Source organism: Trachurus japonicus, chromosome 14 (genome assembly GCF_045865225.1).
Source record: "Trachurus japonicus isolate A0001 chromosome 14, Traja_1.0".
Lineage (NCBI taxonomy): Eukaryota > Metazoa > Chordata > Actinopteri > Carangiformes > Carangidae > Trachurus > Trachurus japonicus.
The window spans coordinates 6,006,370-6,025,715 of record NC_140920.1 but is presented as its reverse complement, the minus strand read 5'-3'; the positions used below and the strand labels follow the sequence as shown (position 1 = coordinate 6,025,715).

Below are 19,346 nucleotides of genomic sequence, written 5' to 3'. Positions count from 1 at the left end.
AGAGCGAGAGGGGAGCCGCACACACACACACACTCACACATACACACAACCACTTGGGGTTGTCACACCCCCCCCCTTAAGACGGGACCCCAAAGGGGAACCGGCACAATAAACCCCCAAGCTAGTAAGGGTGGCAGGACCAGCTACATGTTACCCATTTACAGTTGTAACCATACTCTAAATAACATGAATTACATGAACAATTCCCACTGAAAAAACCCAACCCAACTCACCCAGCCATCCCAGAACTCTGCAACCTGGTACCGGGGAAGCCTATTTAAGAGTATGAAAGGACGGAGGAGCAGGAGTGTGAAAGCGGGGATAAAGTTACATGTCATCATACATACAAGATTAACAATGCACAACTGACCCAATACCCCATTAACTCTAAGGCAGAGGCGCCCTAGACAAAGCATCTGCCAGGATATTATCTTGCCCTTTAATGTGGCGTATATCTAAATCATAACCCTGCAAAAAGAGAGACCACCTGACCAGTCTCTGATTTGGAGTTTTCAAGGAACCTAAGAATGTCAAAGGGTTGTGATCTGTGTAAACAATTAAAGGTGCCGTCCCACCTACGTACACCTCAAAATGCTGTAAGGCCAGAATGAGACCCAAAGCCTCCTTTTCTATCACTGAATAGTTGGCCTGATGTCGATTGAACTTTCTTGAGAAAAAACAGACTGGTCTCAACAACCCCTCGTCCCCTCCCTGGAGAAGGACGGCACCGGCCCCGACCTGGCTGGCATCAACTGGTCAAACTGGGGAGCAGCCAACACAGGACAGGAACACAGTAAAGACTTTACATTCTCAAAGGCCTGCTGGCACGCAGTAGACCACACGAACTTAGCTCCACCCTTCAGTAGCTCAGTCAGAGGAAAAACAACAGTAGAGAAATTTCTGCAGAAACTTCTATAGTATCCAACCAGACCCAAAAACCGCTGGAGCTCTTTCTTCGTAGTTGGCGGTGGAAACTCAGACACAGCTTGCACCTTAGCCTGAACAGGAACAACATTACCCTGACCAACCACACGCCCCAAATAAGTAACAGTGGCTCTAGCAAACTCACATTTGGCTAAATTTACTGTCAACTGGGCCTCAGCCAACCTCTCAAACAACTCTTTCACTCTCTGTAAATGTGAATGCCATGTGTCACTATACACAACCAGATCATCCAAATACACTGAACAGCCCTTTAACCCATGCACAACCCGGTTCATAAGCCGCTGAAAAGTGGCCGGAGCGTTCTTTAAACCAAAGGGCATAACAGTATATGAGTAAAGGCCTGCAGGAGTAACAAATGAAGCAATTTCTCTCGCGCGCTCTGACAAGGGCACCTGCCAATAACCCTTGAGCAGGTCGAACTTGGACACAAACTTGGCAGACCCAACCATGTCTATACAATCGTCCATGCGCGGTAATGGAAATGAATCGGACTTAGTGACAGAATTAACCTTCCTCATATCTGTGCAAAATCGCAGAGTTTTATCTGATTTAGGCACCAAAACACAAGGAGACGCCCAACTGGACGCAGACGGAATGGCAATGTCATTCTTCAGCATGTAATCAATCTCAGTGTTCAAGTGCGTCAGCTTCTCAGGACCCATGCGGTAAAACCGCTGTCTGATCGGCTGCGCTTCCCCCACATCAATATCATGTACAATCCAGGAAGTACGAGAGGGAACATCACCAAAAAGCTGCGGAAATCTACCGATCAGCTCCACCAACTCAACACGCTGCTCTTCAGACAGATGTGACAAAAGGGACTGCAGATTACACAAAGACTCAGAATTCTTCAACCTACCACTCAACAAACTGTCATCAGGCTCAGGAACGCCGTCTGTCTCCTGCGCCACACTACAGGTGTCCACAGCGAGCGCTGCACCAACGTCACCTTTTACGCACTCACCATGCCCCGAGCGTTGGTAATATGGCTTCAGCAGGTTCACATGATACAACTGGGACGACTTCCTTCGACCTGGTGTAGCAACGAGATAGTTAACATCAGAAATTTTTTCAGACACAGTGTATGGGCCAACAAACTTAGCCTGGAATGGTGACGTGACCAGCGGAGTCAGTGCGAGGACCTGGTCCCCAGGACTATACTCATGACGCACCGTACCCCGGTCATACTGGGCTTTCATTTTCACTTGAGCCTGCCCCAGCTTTTCTTTTGCCAACAGACCCGCCCGAAACAATCTGTGCCGAAAACCATTAACAAAGTCAATCAGGTTTCGAGGCGCCTCGGCAGGAACCAATCCACCCTTCAGCGCTGCCAACGGCCCGCGCACCGAGTGCCCAAAAACCAATTCGTTCGGACTGAAGCCCGTGCTCTCCTGCACGGCTTCTCGCGCTGCCAACATCAACCAGGGGAGCCCCTCCTCCCAGTCCCGATCCAACTCTGTACAGTAAGCGCGCAACAAGGACTTGAGCGTCTGATGGAACCGCTCTAACGCGCCCTGACTTTGCGCATGATACGCAGTGGACTGGTTATGGCTCACCCCCAGCGATTTCAACACTTCCGCAAACATATGCGAGGAAAAATTGGACCCCCGATCACTTTATATGACCTTGGGTATCCCGAACACTGAAATGAACTGTGCAAGTGCTTTAACTACCGCTTTGGTGGTGATGGTTCGAAGCGGATAAGCCGCTGGGTAACGAGTACACTGACACATGACCGTCAACAAATACTTACACCCCGACTTGGCACTAGGCAACGGCCCCACACAGTCTATTATCAGATACTCAAACGGTTCACTCACCACAGAGATGGGCTGCAACGGTGCCGGTTTTACGCACTGGTTGGGTTTCCCCGTCAGCTGGCAGACGTGACATGTTTTAATATACGCCGCCACCTCTTTTTTGGCCCGCGGCCAAAAAAAATGTTTAAGCACAGACAGATACGTTTTACGCACCCCAAAGTGACCACTTTCATCATGTGCCGTTTTCAAAACGTGGGAACGAAAACCCTGAGGCACCACCACCTGAAACACAGGCGTTCCCACCACATCCTCATCACAAGGCAACCATTTGCGGACCAACATCCCATCCTGCACAAAATAGCCCTGGGCTACATCACCAACCTGGTGACGCGGCACAACCTGATCCCACAGTGAGGACAACGAAACATCAGATTTCTGAGCCTTAATCCACTCCTCTCTTACCACAAGTGGAGGCAAATCAGGCAGCGCAACCGGTTCCACCGAGGCCGCAGCCTCCGCTGGCACAGACGCACATTTACTCTGAGCGCGCGTCATGGCACAAACAGGAAAAACTTCAAGCGCTGAACTGCCAGACGCCACCGGTTCGGACACCACCACAGGTGGCGGGGGACCACTGGACCAAACCCGACCACCACAAATATCATTTCCCAGAATCATTGACACGCCTGGCAAAGGCAACTCAGGCCGCACGCCCACAGAAAACACACCTTTAGCCAGATCACAATCCAACACCACATCATGGCGTGGCACGGGAACGAAGCCAAGCTCCATCCCCCGCATCACAATGAAATCTCCAGACTGCGTATCAGAGGAAAAAGGGAGCACAGACTGCACAATGAAAGAATGTCGGGCCCCTGTGTCACGCAACACTCTCACAGGAACACATTCAGTACTGCCCACCAAGGACACACGCGCCTTTATGATGAAAGGCTCAAACCCAGACTTGTCACTGACGGTCGCCTCCACCGCCTTTTTTTCTGGCACACTTGCACACAACATAGCAGGAGCTGGGGAAGGCGCAAAATTTTTTCGCCTGAGCAAAGGACACTGGTCCTTCCAATGACCTTCCCCACGACAAAAATTGCACAAGTTTGAACGTCCTGGGCGCACAGCGACAGGCGCGCCACGGGCCGGAACAGGTTTGGAAAAACGGCTGCGCGTAAACCTACTGTCATCCACAGCGCGCTCGCGCCCCTCAGCAAAACCAGACTTATGCGTCAGCAAGAAATCATCAGCCAACTCAGCTGCTTTAAGCGCAGTAGCTGGCCCTCTTTCATTTAAGTAGGCGGCTACGCGCTGAGGAACAACATTTTTAAACTGCTCTTTGATTATCAATTCACACAGACCATCAAATGAATTCACTTTTTCCGCGGAACACCAGCGGTGAAAATGAGTGGTCAAATCGCGCACAAACTCCACATTAGTTTGTTTATCAACCTTCATCCACTAAACCTCTGGCGATATGCCTCTGGAACGAGCTCATACGCCTTGAGGACGGCTGACTTCACCCTGTCATAAGTCAAACCCTCCTGCGCGCACACAGCCGAGTAAGCCTCCTGCGCCTTGCCCGTGAGGACGCACTGCAGCAGGAGAACCCTATCAACATCTGACCACTGCCTGGCATCTGCCACGCGCTCAAACAACGTGAAAAAAGTATCAGGATCTCGCTCATTAAATTTAGGCACAAGGCGCAGACTCGCCGTCAAGTCTCTGCCCTCACGCTCAGCCACAGACCCAGACGCGCCAGAATCCCTCTCATTTCGGTCCGCAACCCTCAGCTTCGCCTGCTCCACCTCTAACTGCAACTCCAAGAGGTCTTTCTGCCATCCTGCTCTTTCCCTCTCTTGCTCAAACGTGAGCCTCTCAGCCCGCTCAACCCACGCCGCAGCCCCCGGCTCTCCCTTTGATACAGCTGGCTCAACCCCTGGCCCTTTCTGAACCACACCTCTTTCAAACAATGTCAACAACACAAACACCTTCAACTCATCCTTCAGGATTCCCTCTTCCACCTCAATCGCATAATGTTCCGCAATTTCAAGCAACTCCTCTTTCCTACATGATTCCAAAAACACCGCAGAGGGCGCACCATAGAAAGCTGACAAATCACTCATATTCACCGTAGAGCCGGATCCACACCGCTATGCGCACTTAAGCAGACAATGCCCCCCAGAGCGTTCCCCTCACTGCCTATCCAGAATCTAACTAAACTCAACCCTGGTCTTCATGTGGTTCTGCAGCGGGCTGATTAAGCACAAAACCAGCGGGGACCACCAGCGGCGACCCCACGGAGTGCCCCCGAGATGATTGCTCGCGCAACCAACACTAGCCGCTCCCCACAACACTACTGACAAAAAAAACAAACAGACACAATCCCAAAGGAGACGTGTCCTTCGCCTAACGGGAACCTCCAGAAAAAATGCGCATCCAGTGTATCACCTACCCAGTGGCGGCTGGTGAAAAATATTCTAGGTGGGGCTGTTTGTCCCTGAAGTTTTTGGTGACCATCTTGATAAAAGAACCCCAAACCCATTTTTAGGGATAAACATTAATTATTTATTTGCCTTCATAAATCAGCAGTTTGACAGATAATGACAATGAACAAACAGTAGTCTTTCACTGGTGGCACACAGTGGACATGAAATATATTAGCAAATATATATATATATATATATATATATACAAAAATATGGTTATTAAAAGGCATGTGTATGATGTAACCTACAACAGTGATTAATGTTAACTATAGACAAAGTGTGACAGGAACACTATATGAGGAGCATAACGTGATTAAGTTTGGTCTGACCTTGCTGATGTGAGATGTTAACTTAACTGCTGCATTATCAGGTTTGATGACGAGTCTAACTGTGAACGTACTGGTCACACCTGTAAACATATTGAACAGTGCTGCAGCCTGATGCTCCGCATCACAGACGTCCTGTCACAGCCTGGGTGATTAGTTTCCCCTGGTGTCACTCAGGAATAACAGTGTCCAGTCCAGTGTCCCAGAAGCTGGATGAACTAATAAAAACGCTCTCGGACGAGCTGTGAACGCACCGCGGACGAACCAACAGCATGTAGTCCAGAAGTTGTCTCCGAGCATCAAGAGAGAGCAGTCTCTGACGTGCCGGTTAACGGTGCTCCGGTCCTCCGGTGCTCCTCCCACACACTACGGCCTCCTGTCACATCATAGCAGCCTCCCGCCACCGGCCCACAGAGTTTTATCCACCTGTTCGTTGTATTTCCTCACCGTGAAACTGTGTTTTTCATCCAGCTGTGAAGCTCTGCTGCTAGTCCTGACTTCTGCCTAGCTTGGCTAACGTTAGCTGACAGCACCGTTCATGTGTCCCTTGAGAGTTCATGTTTTGTAATCCGTTCAGATAAATAGGTCTCTAACTCCAGTAACAGTCCGTGTGGTATCTGTCCTCACTGTTTTAAAAAAAAAGTAAATTATACGGGAAACAGAATTTGAAACTGATGAAAACTCCGTAGCCATCCTACTACCGAGGACAGCTCCTCGGTTAATTTCCCCCTCGATTTCTGGTTGCCACGGGAGACCAAAATGTTTGGTTTGGGGCGATATTTTCTGCGCCCCAAAGGCATAAAATCCGACGACGCTGATTGGCTAAATTACCTGTTGCTCCGTATATTTTTTACTTAGCAACAGTCACTGATTGGCTGAGCCGGTACACTGCTCGGGCGACTTCTCCAGCGCCCCAGACACAGAGCGATAGATATAACAGAGACAGTAAATGAACCTGTAGGCAAATTAGCCTCTAAATAATGGTTTAATTTTATATACAGCTCGATTTTAAGAATTCCTATCACATTCACAGGTACAATAAGAAAAAAATATAAATTTTAAATTATTATTTTGGAAAAAATTATAATAATTAAAAATCGCTTTTCATCAGGGGGGGCGGCGCCCGAGCGCCCTCTATTGACCAGCCGCCACTGCACCTACCCTTTCACAGGTGAACCAAGACGAGCCCCCATTTGTCAGGACTGGCTCCTTTTCCTGACAAACAACACGCGGAGAGGGGAAGGTGCCGACAATAATCTTATTTATTTGCAACAACAATCAAAGGTGAACAATCAGTAGTGGAGGATATCAGTGGTGAGTGCGGGTGCCTGGATGGCTATGTAGGTGTTGTCTGTGCATTAAAACCAAGAGGACAGTCGCAGCGGGGGAGCTGCAGGACGCCAGGTCATGAATGGGATGAGAGAGAGGGAGACGGCGATCTCCACCCGGCTTTTAGGAACATAGCCACGCCCCCCTACAGCCCGCACACCGGAGTCCCATGAGCAATCCTGAGGGAAGGAGAGACAGAGAGCGAGAGGGGAGCCGCACACACACACACACACTCACACATACACACAACCACTTGGGGTTGTCACAATCCCTCAAATTGTCCAACAAGTTTTCCATCCTGGATGAGGATAATTTTCCCCCACTTAAAAATGACCACTCTCCTCCGTCATCAAAGCCGGCTCCCCTCACTCACGCACCCTGTCAAAAGCTCCGGAAAGCGGCTGCGCTCAGCCCCTCTGGGATCCCCCCTCGCCTGGAACCGATGTCGGGGAATCCCTTTTCCGTCCCGGCTGCTGTCCCCGCTGCCAACCCGGTCCGTCTTCACTCCGCGTCCTCTTCTCACAGCACTGACTCAGACTCCACTCTCCCTGGCAACGGGAACCAGCAGTCGTCACCCCCTCGTCCACTTTTCTCCCCAACCACATTAATAGTTGGAGATTCAATAATCAGAAATGTCCGCTTTTTTAACGCCGCCACACACTGTTTCCCTGGGTCCACAGTTCCAGTCATACTGAGCAAACTCCCGGCGCTGCTGCACTCTCTCCCGTCCTCCATAAAACGAGTGGTTGTTCACGTTGGGTCCAATGACACCTCTCGCAGACAGTCTGAACTGACAAAAACTCATTTTTTAGACCTTTTAAACTTTTTAAGCAGCTGCGGGAAGTCTGTTTTTATTTCCGGGCCGACTCCCACCGTGGCCCCCGGAGTAGAAGGTTTTAGCAGGATTCTCAGTCTCCACACCTGGTTACAGTCCACCTGCTCCACTCGCAACATCAACTTCATAGACAATTTTAATCTGTTCTGGAACCGCTCCCCCCTCTTCAAAAACGACGGCCTCCACCCGAACAGGCACGGTAGCCGCATGCTAGCGGCTAACCTGCAGCACGCCATCCATACCACCGCACATGCATGACTGTTTACCTGCCACACCCCCCCCACTCACTCCGCTCACTCTTCTTCTCCGCCCAAAGCTTCACTGGCAGCTCACAGCTCACTCATGACCACTAGCACCTCCCCCTGGTCACATCAGTCATTACACCCACAACCTGTAACTTTTCACATTCAGACCATCATCACATGCAGGCACTCCCGCCCACTGAGCACAAGACATTCTGATCTGGTCAACCTGCGTCCACTTCCCCGGTCCTCACAGCCCCTCACAATGCAACATCACCTCAAAGTAGCCTTATTTAAAGGGATAGCTCACCCTAGATGATATTTCGCTCATTATCTACTCACCCTCATGTTGACTAAGGGCTGGAAGAATTCTCAGAGTCCACCGTCCCTTCTCTGAGTTACAGGGGGTCTTGGCGTAGCAGTGCATGTCCATATAACGGTTGCAAAGGGACACCAGAGCTCTTCGTAAAAAAACACACACAAAAAAACATCCAAATACCTCCATGATGCTCGTATGTAATGTCCGTCTTGTGCTGAAGCCCCAAATTGCGCAATTGTCCCGAAAAAAATTAAATAAGTCCACATTCCAAGCATGTTTGTAGCGGAAGCTTCTCGAAGCTCCTCTTCCTGGTCCGTCCAAATCTCGTGTGATTTGCGCCGGCGTCAGTGCGGTTACTGCGAATCACGCGAGATTTGGACGGACCAGAGTGGTCAATTTCTCAAGTGACTTTGAATGTGTACGGCGGGCTACACCAGACCAAGGTGAGCCAAATGATAATTCAAGAAACCAAGAGAACACGCAGATGAAAACTAATAGCGCTAATGGTAGTGCAGTCCTGGAGAAGAGTGCAGGAAATTAGGGCACGTCTCAATCAAACACAAATCAGACAGCAGGACTTAACAAAACACCTAGCCAAGTCCAGCGTCAAACTACTACTACTGCAGTACAGAAAGGAAGCAACCACGGGTCTTAGATTGTTATGCAAAACATAATGAGTGTGTGGGAGGGTCGTCGTACTGGTTAGAGCTAGACCACACAGGAATAGACATACAGAGAGAAATAAACCGCACAGTCATTCAGGAACTAGAGGAATAAAAAACACGGAGTGAGCAGCCCCTCCCACACCTGTTTCCCCTTAGCCTGTGGATTCTTGTAAGTCCCTCTCCTCTCGGCCTCACGTGTTCAGACATGAAAGCGCTATCACTCCAGAAATCCGGGATGATTTTCCCCCTGCAAATCCAGATTCAACACACACACACACACACACACACACACACACACACACGGTAAAACATTGTTCCACAGTCTCCACTGTTCTTCTGTCCACATGTTCTGTCATCACAGCTGCAGAATAAAAACTGTTGTTAGTCAGTCATTGGTTTTACAGCAGTTTAAAGGATGAAGCCTCTTTTCTTTTGTGTGTGTGATGCAAAGTGTAACATCACACCAAGATGCTTCAAAGTCACACACGTGCACACCACACGTGTAACCAATGACTCGGGTCAATGTCAGCAGTCCACGTGCACCGGGCCACTGTAATCAACCCATTGTTATTGACTTCCTCCTTGCTCTCAGCCTTATGATTTCTTAGAATTGGAACTGATTTCAGAGTGAACAGGAGGTTTTTGTTGTTTACTGCAATAAACAGTTTCTCCATCTATTTTTCACAAAATGCAAAATTTCATTCAACACAGAACAGAGCAAGTGGTGGTAGAAACCTGTAAAGAAATAGTATGTATGAACTCCATCTCTGAAACCCTAAGATTACAATCTCAGTTGGTTTTGGTTGTGGACATTTCTTACAGCGTGCACCACCCCGCCCCTCTCTGGCCGGGGGGGAAAACCCGCCGCAGCTCGGCTGGGTAGCTATATAAACCCAGTACCACCAAGAGCCACATCAGTTCTGTCTGAGACGGGTAAGCTGCAGAGAAGCTCCTTCTCTCATTCACCTGAAGACTGAACTCCAAACGGCTTATTTTCTGAACCTTTTCTTCTTACGGACTACTCAACCACACAAAAACCTGTAAGTGATCTAACAGAGGATTTTGAATGTATCACTTAAACCTGCATGGGGGGGAGGATGCCTCGAGTTAAAATATTTTTTAATTTATCGCGAGATGTAGCCTTTTTATTTTATTTTTATTTTTTTTATGCAAGTTAAAGTTGTCACTTAGTAAGGTTTTGGTAAAGTTTGTGTGATACGTTGTAGCTGTGGTGGAGCTGATTGAGGTAGCGATGCAGGAGGAGGAGGAGGAGGAGGAGGCTGCGCTCCTGGCCGAGCACCGAGCAACTTTTTCGGGGCACGCTGCCTCCTCCTCCTCCTCCTGCCTGGATGTCACGGAGCTGCTACATGGTGCATGGAGATGATAAACTTTTGGACAACACAGCCAAACTCCTGCACGCAGCAGTAAATCTAAGTGCGAAGGCGGATGTGGGAGTCCGCTATTCTCACTGACTGCTACATATCACACACACACGCAGCCTCTTCCTCATTTGTCAAGTTGTTTTTCTTCTTTCTCTGTTGCTGTATACAGTCAAACATGGCAGTGTCCAGGATGAGGATGAGGCCATGGCTGGAGATGATGATCGACTCCAACCAAATAACTGGTCTGACCTGGGTGGACGAGGTGAGAGCCTGAATTCAACAGTGATGTTTTACTAAAAATGTGTGGCTCGGTCGGTGTAATGGGACAAATACTGTAGTTAGAATGGAAATTTTCTAATGTGTTTATTTATCTGGGAAGCCAACGAAGCAAGTAAAGAGGAAAGTTATCCCTGCAAAGCTGCACAAGTTTTTCCTGTCTTTTTATAATTTTTTTATATTTTTTTTATACAGTATATATTATATACTGTATATATTTAGTGCAGCTCAAACACCGCATGTTCCTGTTGAAGTAGCATGTTTGCAACACTGGTTGTGATTAGTTTTGACATAGTAATGCTGCATTAGTGAGTTTAATGGTCAGATAAAGTTGGAGGAAACTTGGCAGCCTTTGAAAGTTAAAAAAAAAAAAAAAAGGTGAAGAGTGTGAGATCTTTCTGACAGACACTCCACCTCACATGGCATTTTGTGGTTTCAAAAAAGTTTTTTTCTGTGTGTTTACTACCACTGATGTGCTATCTTCAACAGGAGAAGACGATGTTCTCCACCCCCTGGAAGCACCCAGCTCGGCACGGCTGGGAGATGGACAAGGACGCATGTCTGTTCAAGCAGTGGGCCAAACACACAGGTGAGCAGAGCGAAGAGAAGACACCTGCAAAAACAAAACTACACAAAAACAAATCTTCGTCTTGGGATGAATGAAACTGATCAGACGTGTTTGTGCAGGCAAATACGTGGAGGGCCAGACCAGTGACCCCAAGACGTGGAAAGCCAACTTCCGCTGCGCCCTGAACTCCCTGCCTGACATCGAGGAGGTGAAGCACAAGAGCGTCAACAAAGGACACGGTGCTGTGCGCGTCTTCAAGATGCTGCCTGCCACCCAGAAATCAAAAGGACAAACGACAGGAAGTGAGCAGGGCGGTGTTGTTAGGTTCTTTTTTTATGAGTTAGCTCTGCGGTCTGCAGCGTTCTCTCTTTCTATTTCACACGTGAAGTCAGTTTCATGTCAACTGACAAAGTTTTTTTTCTCTCTCTTTCTTCTTCTGCACAGTGAAGAGATCCAGGCCAAAGACACCAAAGGAAGAAGAGGTAAATACTTTTTATATCGTCCTATACTGTGATATTAAAGGTGGATACTTGCTTGTGTTACCATGAAACCTTTTTTCCCCTTAAATCTCACCAACTCTTCTCTTGTGCAGAGGAAGTACAAGATGGAGGAGGAGTCAGACTACAGCGACTTCAATTCCCCCATGTCTTCGTCATCAGAGGAGGCCGAGTCCACACAGCTGAATGGTGAGCAAGAAAATGAACTGCATATGATGAATGCATTAAAACACACTGAGCTGTAAAAAAAAAAAAAAAATCAAGAAAAAAAACATGAAGAGGGCTGGAGCAAAGTGAACTCAAAGGTTGTTGTTTTGTTTTTACCGACCTTTCAGGTTACACAGTCGCATCTGAAGTGCCTGACTGGGCTAACTCAGTGGAGATCGGTGGTGAAAACAACTATTACCCACGATTTGAAGTCTCACCTGAACACAGCAACGGTAAGACAACTACAGATGCTCATACAGTAGATGTGTCAAAGTGAAATGACAGTGATAGACTAACGTCTCCTCCCTTCTTCCCTCCCTCTTCACTGTGACTTTACAGACGAGGAAAGCTACATCATGGAGGTAAGCATCGACTTCTTCTCTTCACAACATTCATTGTTCAGAGCCATGTTTGTTTGTCTTTGTAGTAGTGATACAAAAGCTTGATTGTTTAAAAAAAAAAAAAAAAAAAAAAAATATATATATATATATATATATATATATATATTTTTTTTTTAATATACATATATTGTATATATTTTATGGGTGTGGGGAAAAGTGAAGTTGCATAAAACCGTTAGTAGCTGTACTCAGTCCAGTCTTGCTCTTTCAGATCTGTGAGCAGCTGGAGAAAGAAGCAATCGCCACAATTAACAACGGATCATACTTGAGCAATGGCCCGGGCACCAGTCCTAGTATGAGCTTGAGTGATTCCTCAGGTAAATGTTGCTAATTGGTGCAGCAGATGGACGACTTCCTCTAAAATAATCTGACTGATAATTATCCCTTAACACTGTGACATAAAGTAACTGTTTTTTTTGTGCGTCCATCTGCTGTTTGAATGAGTGAGAAATAAGGAAAAGAAAACACTTGATTTCAGTTGATATTAAATGCTCCTATGCATGAAGGAAATGAACTGACAGGTGATTAGAAAGATGCTAAACATGCTTTTTGATCATAGCTCAGTCCTTCAGGTTGCACCACATGTTTTACACACTTGTTTTTCTTCTTCCAACATCCTGACCTCGAGTTTCCTCTGTTTGTTTGTTTTACAGTGAGCGACTTAGACGACTTGCCGAGCTACATCAATCTGAGCGCAGCTTCACCCGCCTACAAACCGTGGGACAGCTTCATGCATCCATTCGCCTCATAAGGTGTCGGGACGGGACAGGACATCGCTTTGTGACGTTTTCGGATAGAATTTTTAGTTATTTTGTAATGTGATCAAAGTAGGCTGTAAAACAAATGGCCATTTATTGAGAGTATATTTACAGTCTCCGGCCTCTTTATCTTTACATATGTCAGAGACATTTTCTTTCTTTCTTTACGACACTTGATTTGATTTGTTTGATTTGATTTATTTGTCAGTAGAAAAGAAATACAAAAAAAAATAACTGACGAGGATAACACAGAAAAGTCCAGGACTTATTTCCACTGTGGTCCTCTAAGACAATCCGAACTAGGTGATAAAACATTAACATTAAAATAATTACTACTAAACAGTCATTTACAGTACAGTTAAATAAAATAAAAAAAGTGAAAAAAAAAAAAAGTGCACACGTAAGTTACTCGGAAGCACGTTGCAGGATGATGGAGTAAATACTCTACTGCTTTAAGCAGTCCATCCACCACCTCTTCACTGCTACTTTAAACCTGTGTTTCGAGCTGATTAATTTAATTGAAGCAGGGAGACTGTTCCACGCTAAAGCCCCACTGTAGGCAAAAGTGCTTTTCCCTACTGCTGTTCTGAAAGTCGCTGTGTTGACATTATAAAGACTTGCCCTGGTCCTGTAATCATGACTATTGTTAACCCGCCTGAAGTAATCTTTAAAATAAGAGGCTGAGTTATTAAATAGGACATCGTGTACTGCTCTGCTTTTGAGCATGGACACTCGATCCTCTACCTTCAGCCATCCCATGGCTCTGAAGTGCTGCATCGTCAGGTGGGTACGGGGGTGAAGTTTTAGGGCCACTCTAATAAGTTTATTTTGGGCAGTTTGTAGTCTATGTCTTAGGTTTTTTGAAATACTACTAAACCAACTTGTGCAAGCATAGTCAAACTGGCTTTGTACTAGAGCTGTAGCAAGGATCTTAAGTGTAGCTACGTCTAGGTACCTTGATTTTCTAGCAAGAAATTTTGTTTTAGTATGTACTTTTTCTAGTACTTGTAGTGCCATGTTCTCCCCAGACATAGCACTGTCAAGTTTACAGCCCAGGTAATTTACGTTACTTTTAGCCGTTATTACTGTTCCTTGAGCTGTAACATGAAAAGTGGGCTCGTTTCTCATTTTGAATTTCGAGCCGAACAGAATAGCCTCCGTTTTGCCTACGTGTAAAGATAATTTGTTGTCAGCTAACCAGACACATATGTTATCAAGTTCCATGCTGAGAGTTTTCTCCACTGTTGCTTTTTCTTGGTGTGAAACAAGCAAGGCAGCATCATCAGCATATAAAAAAAGATGACAGGAGCTAGCAACACACAAATCGTTAATATACAGAAGAAATAACAGGGGTCCTAACACGCTCCCCTGGGGCACTCCACAGTGAACCTTACTAGCATTGGACAAAGTTCCATTTACGTCTACACATTGCTCCCTATCTGTGAGATAACACTTTATCCATTTGAGGCTTGAGCTATCAAAGCCCATAGCCTTCAGTTTGTACTAGGGATGTCCTGATACCACTTTTTCACTTCCGATACGATACCGATATTGCAGCCTTCAATATCGACCCGATACCGATATTGATCCGATATTAGGGGTGGTGAAAAAAAACGATTATTTATATTTTTCAAATTCTAATACAAAGGAGATCCTCCTGTTGCTGACTGACAGGCTGCCGCTGTCATGTTCTTCTATGGGACAGACAGAGTGAGCTTACTTTTGAACTGTAAAATATTAAAAGATAAACCTTATTTACAACTGTTATTGAATTACTGTATGTACAATGTCAAACAAAAGGCAAAATCTTCTTGCTTCAAGGTTTTATTTGTCACTCCAAATTGAAGATTATAGCCTGCCTTACAGTAAAAATGGCATACATAAAATAAAAAGAGGAGTAAAGCAATATATTAAGCAGCAATATTTAAGCATCAAAGATGTTTAATCATACCCACATAGTTTGAAACAACGTTCAAAACACACAGCCCGTGTCACAACTAAGCATAAAGCCCGCTAGCTTAATGCTAACGTATAATGTAAAACGCCATAGACAGGCTAACAGAAATTAGCATTGTTAATTTATGCTGGCTTTAGCACTGTTACTCGCGCCCGGTGTGAACGCACCGTAACCTGACCGTAACACGGCACAATGTGGACCAGCTGGTCTTCCTCCAGAAGAATCTGACCACCGACCTTTAGAGCAATATAGCGCATTTACCGTTTATTAGCGGGCAAGCGCGACCTGTCCATGCACCCGTGTCTCTGTGTGTGTGAATCGGTGCTCTCAGACAGGACAGGTAATTGAAAGGTGCAATCACTTCACAAAGGGACTGAACCCAAATGAAACAACTGGAGCCCTCGATAAAATGCAGAAAATTTAATGCAGTCACCTAACGTTTCGACGCGGTGTGCGTCTTCATCAGAGGTACCTCTGGGACCTGGAGCACCTTCGACACACACCGCGTCGAAACGTGGGGTGTCGTGTACCTGCATTAAATTTTCTGCATTTTATCGAGTGCTCCAGTTGTTTCATTTGGGTTCAGTCCCTTTGTGAAGTGACCCACGTGATTGCACCTTTGGAATTTAATAATTTACTGATTTGATTGCTTTGACAATAAAAACAGGTAAATCTTGACTTTTAAGCATTGAAAATCCTGCACACTGTCCATTTCCACTTGGGCTGTTACTACTGTAGTCTGGACTCCTCCATGAGTGGAGTTGATGTAATTGCATTATCACTGTTTAGTTACATGTGAGGACTTTTGGCTCCATCTTGTGTTCAGAAATATTCTCTGCACCGATCTTAAGCTAAGAACGGTGTACATGCTCCAGATCAGATTACAAACTATATAAAAAATACAGAAGACCTTTTTTCCTTTAAAACCTTAAGCAATATTTTTACGTAGGCTACCATTGCTTTTCTCTATTTGATTTAAGTTCACTGGTTTGTGATATGTGATAAATAGACAGCAAGCAAAAAACCTTGGGTAAAATGTGTAAAAATAGAGCGGATCGATCGGTCGTCCGTCACCACGCGCGCTGCTGTTATGCATGCGCGCTTCTCTGTGGTGTGTGTGTGAGAGGATGCGGAGATGAATAAAGGCGTTCGTCCGACGGGGGGGGGGCTTTAGGCGGCAGCTCTTTGTTGTTAAGGCGGCTGCCTTAACAGGAAAGCGCTGCGGGAAACCCTGAAGGAACAAGACAGTAGTGGTCTCCCTTGTGTGTGAACATGAACTACGTTTTGTTAGCTGGCTGTTACACGTGTTTCAGCTAGACTCAAGAGCAAGTGGGACGGAAAACCACAGAAATCAGTTGGCTGAATGTATTTATACATAGAGCAGAGCAGGGGGCGGGTTTATGTAAAGCTTTACGTAAAGCGGCCCTCGACTTAAGCCCGCCCATTCAAAACCTGCACACAGAACAGTCTCTGAGGCCTAGCTCCTCAAGGAAATGATGAATGGCAAAAATATTTTTTAAATGTTTTGAGGGACACATTTAAGGCCTAATTAATATGATAAGAAGAAAAATACTGAATTTGGTTTACCCGGTCTTTAAAAAAAAAAAAGAAAAAGCGTAAAATTACGTTTAGCACTCAACGCATGGGAACGAAAAACGTAAAATTACGTGGTTGGCACTCAATGAGTTAATGCCTTGAACTTGGTTTGGATGAGATCATGTTGAGGGCCACCAAATTATTCATATGATAGTCGAATAGTTCCCGGTGATTATTAAATAGTGCTTTTGTTGAAATGCCCATCCCACATACATACATACTGGCCTCATCCCCGCTGTAAGCGTTTGGGCCTGAAACCCTCAGAAGGCCGAGCCAATCAGCGTCGCCGCTGTGATTGACACAGCACGTTGGCCAATCAGGGGCCGACTGGTGCAAAGCCCAGTCACTACACCAACTTGCTGATTGGCTGAATGGGGTTGTCTGTCAATGCTACTACTCCTGCCCAGCTCCCGCCCACCCCAAACGCTTACAGGGGGAATGAGGCCAGACTCTCCGTCGAAATGAAATGAAATGCATTTCCGCGAGAGGCTGGTTTACGAAGCTAGATCGACGGGGGGATCTTGCAATTTTTAACTCTTTTTATACAAAGTGCAGCCAAAACACCAGGGGCCTCATGTATCAATACTTGCGTGGATTTCATACTGAAACATGGCGTACGCCAGAATCCAGAAACTGTCGTACGCACAAAGAAAATCTGATGTATCAAAGTGTGCGTACGCATGGATCCAAGCACTTTTCCTTTGTACATCCCAATCAACGTGGAATTGAGCGCACATGTAGAAGTGCCGAACTCCTCCCTGTACACCCCTCCATTTAAATATGCAAATCAATGTAAATAAGGCCTGCACCAAAGATTCCCTTCTCTTTACGGTCAGATAACACCATGAAAAACTGTGAGGAAGAGCAATTTAACCAAATTTGAGTTGAAGGCGCTCCTCGATAAAGTTGAGCCGTGTAAACATCTTTTTTTTTTTTTTTTTTTTTGCCGTCCTCCTGCACCATCACAAAGGGGGTGGGAGAGTGTGTGTGTTATATAAAGGTGAACGTGAGGCGGAGGACCGCTGTCATCCCAAATGAAAGCAGACAATTTACTCGATAATTAAATTATGTGAAATGGATTTATGATTGTCATTTGCCTTTTTTTATACACAGATCGCGTAGTAAATAAATGCAGAAGTGCGCCAGGGAGGCTGATAAAGACACATGTCCAACTTTACGCATGTGTTTATTGACATTAAGTACTTTAGTGTGTGTAGTTTAACCAGCAAAAAAAGAAAGTCACTGACAGTGTGATATCTGGGCGGACATGCTCAGTGTGCATCGGGGGTTATAGGACAATTAAACAAATACATTTACTTTGCAGTGCCAGCCTGTAATCTGTTCCCAACTATGCTGAATGAATGAATCGTGCGCTGAACCAGCCATCTCGCCTCAATGTTTGTTAATATGTGATGCATCTGTACATTCACTTCGCACTGTAGCATCTGCAATATCTTAAAACTAAAGCTGACGGTACCACTTTGCGCGTGCTTTTATATCCACCTATCTAATTGCAACACGTGGATGGGTTGTTCATAAATGTGTCTCTGATGTGCACATTACTCTGAGGACTAATTGTTTTCACATTATTAACAGTTTCACAGCTTCACCTCTAAGTGTCGCCAAAGGAACAACAGCTGTAGAAACGTGCGTACGCCAGCTATGGAGTTGGCGTGGGCCACCGCACTTTTCCACGGTCATTTCACTTTTGATACATCTGAACGTTGGCGTGGAAAATGACGTACGCCACTTTTTTGTGCGTACGCAACATTGATACATGAGGCCCCAGGCTAAAGAATACGGTAAAGACATATAATCTTAATCTTCCCAGTGCTGCTCGCGGGAGAGAAACAGCAGCATGCTCTTCTGACAGCTCGTCTGTGTGAGCCGGCTGGAGAGCACAGCGCCGTTGCAGCTGTGGAGCGTTGTTTCATGTCTCTGTCAGACACAGTCTTAGTGGAAAGTGCACTTTCATCTTTGTGCTACTTGACCGTAGCAGCCAAGTGAAACTGTGATGTAGATCAAAAACAACAAAACAAAACAGACAGAACTGTGTTTCAGGTTACAAGTTTTATAGATGACTCTGAAGGTTAGGGTCACTCAGGTCAGCCCTGCCAAAGACTACGAGCTGTTTAACTCTTCAAATGTAATGTGTTGTAGTAGAACAATATTAAAGGGATATTCTGGTGTAAGTTTCACACATGATCTCTGGAGGAAGTGTTCTACTGGGTCTCACAATGCGTTAGACCAAGTTTGCCGACCGCAAACGTCTCGAGTTGTAGCAACTTCAGCAGAGACTGCACAGCAACATACTGCTGTCTTTGTAGCTGAGAGCCAACCGCAATAAGAAGTCACTCAGACACATATGATGCTCAGAACAGCACCAGACTGCACCAACAGTACAAACAGGGTCCCAGCACATGATACGAGGCATCAAACACCTGGTAGTTTTGCCTAGTTTCTATTGAAAAGTTACGAAAACAGAACTCACCCTATCACTCTCCCATCTAGCTGTCTGTGTTGAAGTCGCTGCAACTAGAAATGTCTGTGGTCGGCAACCTTGAACTCTGGAGGAGGGGGTTCTACTTGGTCTAACGCACTATGAGACCATGGGTTAAACTTATGCCGGAATATCCCTTCATGACCTGTGTGTGTGTGTTTTAAGTTTTTACATTTCTCAACAGTGCAAATGAGCACTACAGTATGACTGGTGGAGTAGTTTGGAGGAAACAAAATTAAAATTGTGTTGGACACATGGATATTTATTTATTTGTAAATGTTTAAAATT

General features: G+C 45.8%; 1 protein-coding gene across 1 annotated transcript; it reads left to right on the top strand.

The window, feature by feature from the left end:
• Nucleotides 1-9,880: 9,880 nt before the first annotated feature.
• On the top strand, nt 9,881-13,071 carry LOC146974116 (interferon regulatory factor 1-like). The gene is made up of 9 exons (XM_085798923.1): nt 9,881-9,956; nt 10,468-10,560; nt 11,064-11,163; nt 11,262-11,466; nt 11,665-11,828; nt 11,975-12,079; nt 12,186-12,208; nt 12,459-12,564; nt 12,901-13,071. The coding sequence occupies exons 2-9, from the start codon at nt 10,474-10,476 to the stop codon at nt 12,996-12,998; spliced, it is 888 nt and encodes a 295-aa protein (XP_085655049.1). The 5' UTR covers nt 9,881-9,956; nt 10,468-10,473; the 3' UTR covers nt 12,999-13,071.
• The last annotated feature ends 6,275 nt before the right edge of the window (nt 13,072-19,346 follow it).

Coding starts and splice junctions, on each gene's coding strand:
- LOC146974116 (XM_085798923.1), top strand. CDS start 10,474: ATGGCAGTGTCCAGGATGAGGATGAGGCCATGGCTGGAGATGATGATC. Junction 11,829..11,974: donor CGAGTCCACACAGCTGAATG/GTGAGCAAGAAA, acceptor CCGACCTTTCAG/GTTACACAGTCGCATCTGAA. Junction 12,565..12,900: donor GAGCTTGAGTGATTCCTCAG/GTAAATGTTGCT, acceptor TTTGTTTTACAG/TGAGCGACTTAGACGACTTG.